A 10,232-nucleotide genomic window follows, 5' to 3' on the forward strand; every position below is an offset into this window, starting at 1 on the left:
AAAGCTAGACAATGGGCTATCTTTGATCTGCCCACCACGGGTATCGAAACCCGGTTTCAAGCGTTGTCAGCCCGCAGACATACCGCTGTGCCACTGGGGGGGAGTGAGAGAATAAAGTAGATTATCAGTTAAATCGTTAAAAGTAGCTAATTGTTTCACAGAAACAAAACCAAGACACATAAGAAAAGTTAAAAAAACAGTATTGTATAAAACGTCGTAATTCTGACTTGTTAACCCATTAACAAATCAAATATGGAAATAAAAAATGAAAAGTTTGTAAAAAACACTAATCAGCGTGACTAATAGCTCTTTGAAAATGTGACAGAAACGTGATTTTCTTTGTATCATTTCACTTAAATGATTTGATATCAAATATGGATAAAGAACACTGATTTTTTTGTGGCTAGTTAGTGTACTAAGACTAACAGACTAAATAGAAATAGAAACGAAAACCTCCTGTTACTCAAAAGCATATCATATGAGAAACTACAAGGTTTCTTTCGTAACCCTATTTTAATAAATATTCTTTCTATTTATACTGATAAGTGCTACAAGTGTATTTAGTAAAGTCACGTGAATTATATCCGTTTCTGCTTGTATTTCCTGTCGTCGGATAATGACAACGAAACATCAACAAATTTCATCGAAAACAGGTGAAACTGGCAGTGCGCACTACGAAGTGGCGTTCGATTCCAACCAGACTAGAGTGATCAGTTTTTCAATCTTTTGTTTTAAACGATACTTCTCCTTTGAAAGTTGAACACGTTTTTAAAATGTGTTAATTACACGAGTTGATGCTCGCACGGCGGAGTTATCCAACACATCATAACTACAGCTACTATTGTTATAGTAATGACTATAACTGAAATAATCTATGTTATTAAATAATCTAAGTCGTTTTCTAATTTATTTTTTTTTGTCTCTCACAAATGATGTGTAATTAAGCTACAGTAACGGTTGAGCTTTCCTATACATTCTAGAACATGTCTACTGTTTCAAGGAAAATACTTGGAAAGGAGATAAGATTTAGTAGACATGACATGAGGACAGAAAATAGGATAACCTAAAGAGAAGAAGAAACCCTAAAACCTAGTGTGTAGTGGAAGTTGTTGGTACAGATGATACGACCAAAGGCACAGAGGGTAAGGGTGTGAGCATTTCGGCTACAGACGTTGTCTAACATTTCCTATGGCATATTCGTACAGCTGACTGATGGTTTGTAAAGAAAGCTAGTGTTGATATATTCATTGAACAACGAGAATTCTTATTACAGGAGTTTTTCACCCCTCGGATGAACAAATCATATTGCGTTTCCTTCTTGTTTAATAATGTATAATTCATAGTGTTAAGACGCCAGATGTTAAAAAAAAGCCTACACGTTTCCGAGGAAGACTGAAATGTTTTGAGAAAATTGTCCACGAGTCTTTAAGAATTTCTCGATAAAAACTTAACACAAAATCTGTTCAAGATTCTACGTCATCATTATATATTTGCTAGATTCCATGTTTGGTGATATGCAGATTGAAAGATCGTCAACTCGGGATAACAGAAACCTGCAGCACCAACCAAGTTACGTTTAAAATAGGCGTTCACACAGGTGTCGTGCGACGAACCGTCTCAAACGAGAAATCCCGAGAGTACTCTCTGTTGATATCGGCTGTCGTCGAAACAGTATAACACGTGGTGTCCCTAGAAAAGGGAGGGAAGTTGTAGTAAGCCAGATCCCTCATTGATTCTGATAGTGGTATGCCGGGGTTCGTGTTGCGGCGCCCTCTACTGGTAGACGGGCAGGGAGAAGCTTCTCGTGAGACATCCCGCGCTCGACTGTTGCGCCGACCACGTGGGTGGCGCCTGCATGGAATATGATCCTCTCCAGCTTGTAAAAAATCTTCATATTTCAATCTATCCGCGCATTTTTTGGAATCCAACTTATACCACTGAATATACAAGTATACAGCAAACGTTCCGGATAATTCACACAATAAGATACTAGCAATGGCTAGGGTGAAAGTGTAACCATAGCGATATTTAAATATCGGTCCTTGAAAAGAAGATTTCGGTTGGAGTTTACTCCCAACTTCAGCTTTAAAACTTGAAATATAGATGACCACACCCATAAGATCGAGTAAACCTTAAATACAAAAAAAAATATGATATACACATATATATATTCAGCTTTGTAATATCTAAGACATTTGTATAACATCAAAATAAAATTAGAAAAATGTCAATAGAAAATATTTCCAAATGCTAGTTTATTTAGATTCGTTCGTATATAAGATGTAACGTATTTCATACCTACCACTAATCATAAAACATATGACAACAAACTGTGATTTATTGGTAAGAAATATTTCTTTGTTTTGAATTTCGCACAAAGCCGTCCCTAATTTAGCAGTGTAAGACTAGAGGAGAGGGTAGCTAGTCATCATCACCCACCGCCAACGAATAGTGGAAGTGATTGTCATATTATAACGCCCCCAACGCTGAAAATTCTAGGCGTCCTCCAATATGGAAAATAGTTAAAGTTTGTCAATATATTTAGTATGAAAAATGTTTTTACCTGCATAATCAATCAACCTGTGATGTCAAAGTTACTTTGGTTGAACAAGAGTACGTTTTCTAACACAAGGTATATAATATGTATCTCATTATCTAACATGGTAAGGAAACTAATAGAAATACTTAGGATTCTAGTCGTTAAGGAGAGTGACCTAATATTTACCGTTAAGCTACGGATAGGAAGATCCAAGGTTCGAGCCCGAGATATGATTCTCAACTCGCTCTGCACTTTCAGCTGACTGTTTGAGCTTTTTTTTGTATCAGCATTACTAAAGTAGAAACTGACTATACCTGAATGTTTGAGTCTCTAACATGGCGTTTTAGCCCTTGAGTTGCATAACTTATGGGTTCCCAAGCTGGCCGCCGCAGACAAGAGTCGTAGGTAAGGAGGGGGAGTGTTAGCAAATATTTAAAATACACAGTAGTGTTAAGGTATGCAGTATCTATTGGTTCATGGAGAGTGGGTCTTAGTCAGTATGCGAAATATTCTGGGGGAAAAAAGGGGGTTTGTGCTGAGAAAGCTGGGAAACCTCTGGAATGAAGTTCCATTCTGGTTGAAAACACTAAATAACAATTGCAAGGAAAACTCGGTTCACTATGGATAATGTTTCGGTTTATGGACGAGAAAGTTCATTATAATCTTTAGTGTAATAACCTAGTTTATGGACGAGAAAGTTCATTATGATCTTTAGGGTAATAACCTGGTTTATGAACGAGAAAGTTCATTATGATCCTTAGGGTAATAACCTAGTTTATGGACGAAAAAGTTTATTATGATCCTTAGGGTAATAACCTAGTTTATGGACGAGAAAGTTCATTATGATCTTTAGACTAATAACCTGGTTTATGAACGAGAAAGTTCATTATGATCCTTAGGGTAATAACCTAGTTTATGGACAAGAAAGTTCATTATGATCTTTAGGGTAATAACCTGGTTTATGAACGAGAAAGTTAGGGTAATAACGTAGTTTATGGAAGAGAAAGTTCATTATGATCCTTAGTGTAATAACCTAGTTTATGGATGAGAAAGTTCATTATGATCCTTAGTGTAATAACCTAGTTTATGGATGAGAAAGTTCATTATGATCCTTAGGGTAATAACCTAGTTTATGGACGAGAAAGTTCATTATGATCCTTAGTGTAATAACCTAGTTTATGGACGAGAAAGTTCATCATGATCTTTAGGGTAATAACCTAGTTTATGAACGAGAAAGTTCATTATGATCTTTAGGGTAATAACCTAGTTTATGGACGAGAAAGTTCATCATGATCCTTAGGGTAATAACGTAGTTTATGGACGAGAAAGTTCGTTATGATCCTTAGGGTAATAACCTAGTTTATGGATGAGAAAGTTCATTATGATCCTTAGTGTAATAACCTAATACAAATATACAAACTGATCTTTAGAGTAATGAGAAAATTTCTACCTAACTTACCACTTGTTATTTCTAATAAAACTATATTTTAATAATATATGGGACGAGTAATTCAATACATATATACACAGCTAGTCAAGATACAAGTACAAACAACAACCAGATTTGATATGATATTTAGAGATACAATAATGAAAGAGATAGCAATTAAGGCTTGAAAAAATTACGTCGATTGTTTGTTTGAAGTTAAGCACAAAGCTACACAATGGGCTATCTGTGCTCTGCCCACCACGGGTATCGTTTGTTTGTTTGTTTTGAAGTTAAGCACAAAGCTACACAATGGGCTATCTGTGCTCTGCCCACCACGGGTATCGTTTGTTTGTTTGTTTTGAAGTTAAGCACAAAGCTACACAATGGGCTATTTGTGCTCTGCCCACCACTGGTATCGTTTGTTTGTTTGTTTGTTTTGAAGTTAAGCACAAAGCTACACAATGGGCTATCTGTGCTCTGCCCACCACGGGTATCGAAACCCGGATTATAGCGTTGTAAGTCCGCAGACATACCGCTGTGCCGCTGGGGTGGGGGCAAATAACGACGATTAAAATGTGATGATTTTCCTATGTTATTTCTTCAAAGAACAGGGGTAACCGTACAAGGAAAACAAGTGAAGTTTGTTAGGTGGGAAATGAAAAGTAGGCCTAGTTTCTTCGTTCGAATTTATACGAGTTATTATTTTCCAATTTAATGCGGCAATATGAAGAATAATTTCATTTGATAAATAATTAATTATTAATTTCCACTGTTGTAGTTCACGTAATATGCCATTAGGAATCGTATAGTAGGTTAGATTTGCATGTATTTCTTAATTAAAACAAACATACAAGTCTCGGCCTTCATATTTGTTTGTTTTAGAGCAAAGACACATTGGGCTTTCTACTGTGTCCACTGCGAGAGGCCCGGCATGGCCAGGTGGTCAGGACACTTGACTCGCATTCTGAGGGTCGCGGCTTTGAAGCCCCGTCCTACCAAACATGCTCGCCGTTTCATCCATTGGGGCGTTATAACGTGACGATCAATCTCACGGTCAAGAGGTGGCAGTGAGTGATGACGGCTAGCTGTCTTCCCTCTCTAGTCTTTTACTGCTAAATTATCGACGGCTAGCGCAGATAGCCCTCGTGTAGCTTTGCGCGAAATTCAAACCAAACCAAACCACTTGTTAAATAACTCAACAATGTGACGGTCAATCCCACTATTCGTTGGTAAAAGAGTAGCCCAAGAGTTGGTGGTGGGTAGTGATGACTAGCTGCCTTCCCTCTAGTCTTACACTGCTAAATTATGGATGGCTAGCGCAGATAGCCCTCGTGTATCTTTGTGCGAAATGTAAACCACTGCTGGAAATTGATTTTAGCATTGTAAGTCCGGGGGACTAGCCTCCATGTTAAGCTCTTAAGTAACTATTTACGAACAGTTCTAATTATAGAGTAATTAGTCGTAAATTAATGAAATGTTCAAATTGATTTGGTATTTTTTTGGCAACAAATATATATCAAAACGTAGAGGATTATTAGTGAACGTAAAAGACTTACAAGGTACTCATAAGGCAATCCCCATAATTAAAATGATTAAGGCTTACAAATTACTCTGAGAATCTAAAGTTGTATTCTGGAAAACTTGGACAAGCAAACAGATTGTTTCAAAACCATATCACACTACATATCTAAAGCGATTTTCTTCCAAATTAGTATTGGTTTTATTTCTCTTCTTTTGCTTTTATTTCATCAATACTCCACCCCACCCCCACCCCCTTTTCGGTGGCTCAGGGGTAAGTATGAGGTATTATAACATTAAAAATTGGGTTTCAATACCCACAGTGGGAAAAAATACAGTAATTTGAACAATGGGAGATTGATGGAAATTTCACTAACACGATTGGTGGAGACTTGACTTACACGATTGATGGAGACTTGACTAACACGATTGGTGGAGATTTCAATAACATGATTGGTGGAGATTTCACTAACACAATTGGTGGAGATTTCACTAACACGATTGGTGAAGATTTTACTAACACAATTGATGGAGATTTCACTAATACAATTGGTGGAGACTTCACTAACACGATTGGTGAAGATTTTACTAACACGATTGATGGAGATTTCACTAACACGATTGGTTGAGATTAATAACTCAGAATATCAAAAGGCATACTGGCCACGTTCTGTGAGAGTTTTTGAAACACCTTGCACTATGACTAAACTTTCTTTAAGAAACTTATGATCAAAGCAATAAGTCTTTTGAGATTCAGTTTCTTTAGGACAAGCGATTCTTGAGATTTCATCATTTTGAATGTGTGGTTTTCTTTAATATCGCCTTATCTCTCAGAAGATATTTTGACGTAATTAAGAAAAACTTCATCAGTTCATATTCTACACATATTTTACTGCTTGGGATAAAATGCTTGAGCCTCCATAACAATCCTTATTCTCAGCAATAAGATAGTTAAATTGAAAATTCCTTACCAGTTGATATAGTTTCCTATTTCACCCATAATGTTTTTTAAATCAGTTTTTTTTTTACTCATCTACTAACTACTTTGAAATTACGTCACTAAAAGTCCAATACTTTGTAATTACATCACTACAAGTCCTTTGATAAGTATTTTTGTTTTGTTCGGTAGAACGTTCTAGGTCAAAAGTAGATGTTGAGGAAAAATGAAATATGCAATACGTGGACGTTTTGTATCTTCTATAACAATACAGTTGTCTTTTCTAGTTGCGAAAAATACCCCCAAGTTGAGATGTTGAAAAAGCATATTACGCATAACAAAATTTTTTCTCTGCTTAGTGAAGGAATTTAGAGCTTTTAGTGCCATTTAACATTTGAATACATTTGGCTTCACTTTACACATTGTTGCAATATATTTGGCCTCACTTTGCACATTGTTGCAATATATTTGGCATCACTTTACACATTGTTGCAATATATTTGGCCTCACTTTACACATTGTTGCAATATACCTGGTTCACTTTGCACATTGTTGCAATATATTTGGCTTCTTTTTGCACATTGTGCAATATATTTGGCATCACTTTACACATTGTTGCAATATATTTGGCATCACTTTTTACATTGTTGCAATATATTTGGCATCACTTTGCACATTGTTGCAATATATTTGGCATCACTTTACACATTGTTGCAATATATTTGACATCACTTTACACATTGTTGCAACATAGTTGGCATCACTTTACATATTGTTGCTCAAAGAGTTCGATGCTGCGAATTTGGGCTCTTTTATTATAAAATATTGAATGTTTCGAGAACCTTGTAAGATTTCGAATGTGTTTACTGGTGGGTGAATTACGTATTAATAGTTTAATTTGGAGTAGGGGGAGAATTTTATTCTTAGAATATATCGTTGTTGATGATATGCTACATTTTATTGTTTGTTTGACCAATTTTCGTCAAAGCAAGCATAATTTTTATATGATAGACTCGAAGGCAGCCATCAAATTAAAACTATCCACCGCCAACTCTTGGACTATTCTTTACCAACGAATAATTGGATTGGCTGTCACATTATAACGCACACACAGTTGAAAACGCGAGCATGCTTGGCGACGGGTTTTGATCTCGCGACACATAGTAACAAATTTGACTAATTAAATATACTGTTTTTGCATTTTTTTCTTAAAAAGATTAAAATCCATTGTTTTGTCAGATGAGGCCTCCCCGCGATGTTAACGATAATGTAGGCCATAATCCCAATGAAGTATCATGACGTTCAGACAACGAAGGACATTTAGGTTAGCACTAACTCTAGATACTAGGCTAACAATAGAAAATAATCCTTAAAATAAAAATATATATCTCAAAACATTAAAGAAATATCGGAGTATATAATTTCGGAACGCTATTGGTTTGTTTTATGCACCAACGTAGTCGTGCTGTGTTTGTTTGTAATTAAGCATAAAGCTACACAATGGGCTATCTGTGCTCTGCCCACCACGGGTATTGATACCGGGATTCTAGCGTTGCAAGTCCGCAAACATACCGCTGTGCCACTAGGGTGCTCGTGGTGTGTTTAAAACGCCATTTGTACATGTAAGAACCTGAATAAAATTGGCAAATGTAATGAAGGGATGATACCTACAGGGATAACGTTGTTCAAAACATTTCAAAATTTAATTTACGTACGGATATTTAAAAAAGAAAGAAAAAGAACAATTAAAAGCTTCCATAAACAAATATATCAGGAAAGAAGTCCTGAAAAAGAAAACAAATATGAAAAGTAAAACAGCGTGACGGTATTTTATGATTTTTCGGTCTTTCAGCACTATAGGACACACAGTCGTGAACAAACTGTTAGAAACACCCAGCTATCCGGTACAAATATTTATCTGCCGTTCTCTCGGTAGCAGCCAGAATCAATTTGTTGTGGCCACGTGCCACGAGAAGATAGTGGGAGTTCTAAATGATTTTGGAAACATACTGATGACGAAAGATTCAATTCTAAATGGATTGGGAAACATACTTATGACGAAGGATTCAATTCTGAATGGATTGGGAAACATACTTATGACGAAGGATTCAATTCTAAATGGATTGGGAAACATACTGATGACGAAGGATTCAATTCTAAATGGATTGGGAAACATACCGATGACGAAAGATTCAATTTTAAATGGATTGGGAAACATACTTATGACGGAGGATTCAATTTTAAATGGATTGGGAAACATAACGATGACGAAAAATTCAATTCTAAATGGGTTGTAAAACAAACTGATGACGAAAGATTCAATTCTAAGTGGGTTGTAAAACATACTGATGACGAAAGATTCAATTCTAAATGGTTTGGGAAACATAATGATGACGAAAAATTCAATTCTAAATGGGTTGGAAAACATACTGATGACGAAAAATGCAATTCTAAATGGGTTGTAAAACATACTGATGACGAAAGATGCAATTCTAAATGGGTTGGAAACATACTGATGACGAAAGATTCAATTCTAAATGGATTGGAAAACATAATGATGACGAAAGATTCAATTCTAAATGGATTGGGAAACATACTGATGACGAAAAATTCAATTCTAAATGGGTTGGAAAACATACTGATGACGAAAGATTCAATTCTAAATGGATTGTAAAACATAATGATGACGAAAGATTCAATTCTAAGTGGGTTGGGAAACATACTGATGACGAAAGATTCAATTCTAAATGGATTGGAAAACATAATGATGACGAAAGATTCAAAGCAAGAACATTTCAATTAATATTCAGCCATATTTCGATCCACTCTCCAATCCAAGTTCTTAAGTTATAGCAAAGCTTCACATTATTTTATTGAATCAAATTCAGCTCAAAGAAAATTCTCTTCCTACTACTGGCTAAAAAAAAAGAGCGTGTCACAGTTAGTTTATTATTCCACCACCCCCTCAGGGTCAGAAAAAAAAGTACGTAAAAAAACAATAAAGCAAAATAAACATTTCTGGTCTAATTGATTCCTTCTTTTACTTGCTGTTTTATTTTCTTTTTAAATAAAGAAGGTATTCAATATAAGTTGATAAAATTTGGCTTTTTGTGTCAAATAGCCAAGATCATATTTTGTTATTTTTTTGCAGATATTTTGGAAGATCTAAAAATAAAAATTTTAACGCTGTTTAAGACTTGAAAGTATGTGAAAAGGGATAACCATCGGATTTTGATTTTTTCAAATGCGTATAACGCCAAGAAGGGTTTGTTAGGTGTTCTTTAAATAAAATAAGTAAACAAACTATGCATTCTGGGTGAAAACCGAAACGTTGATAAAAAAAATAATGTAAGCAGTCTAATATCTGAAATCAGTCGTTTGTTTACTTATCTATTCCAATCTTTCGGATTCGTTTTACTTTTCTTGTTTCGTGATTATCTCTAGAGTTGTATATTTGAGTTTTTATTACTTCAAAAATGAAATAGAATAATATATATAGGTTATTGTAATAAAAATATTCAAAGTTGTAAATATAATATTTTTCCCTAAGAATTAGGTCTAAAATTTAATATTTTAAACCAAGTAGGGAGCAAAATAAATAACTATAATTTTGTTTGTTTGTAATTAAGCACAAAAGTACACAATAGGCTATCTGTGCTCTGTCCACCACGGGTATCGAAACCCAGTTTCTAACGTTCTATATCCTCAGACATACCACTGTGCCACTGGGGAGTTAAATATATAGAAACACTTTATCAGCCATCTTAAAATTTAATCAATTTGTGCTTGTACTTTAGACCCGTAGATTT

The 10,232-nt window shown here is 35.2% G+C and overlaps 1 protein-coding gene across 1 annotated transcript in view; it reads right to left on the minus strand.

Moving 5' to 3' along the window:
• Window positions 1-89: 89 nt before the first annotated feature.
• Window positions 90-10,232, minus strand: part of LOC106470102 (voltage-dependent calcium channel gamma-7 subunit-like) — a 25,403-nt gene continuing 15,260 nt past the window's right edge. The window contains exon 3 of the mRNA XM_013930629.2: window positions 90-2,131. Coding sequence (XP_013786083.2) covers window positions 1,590-2,131 — 542 coding nt within the window. The 3' untranslated portion in view covers window positions 90-1,589. The remainder of the gene's footprint in view (window positions 2,132-10,232) is intronic.

The sequence above is a fragment of the Limulus polyphemus genome, unplaced genomic scaffold (assembly GCF_000517525.1).
Source record: "Limulus polyphemus unplaced genomic scaffold, Limulus_polyphemus-2.1.2 Scaffold3822, whole genome shotgun sequence".
Lineage (NCBI taxonomy): Eukaryota > Metazoa > Arthropoda > Merostomata > Xiphosura > Limulidae > Limulus > Limulus polyphemus.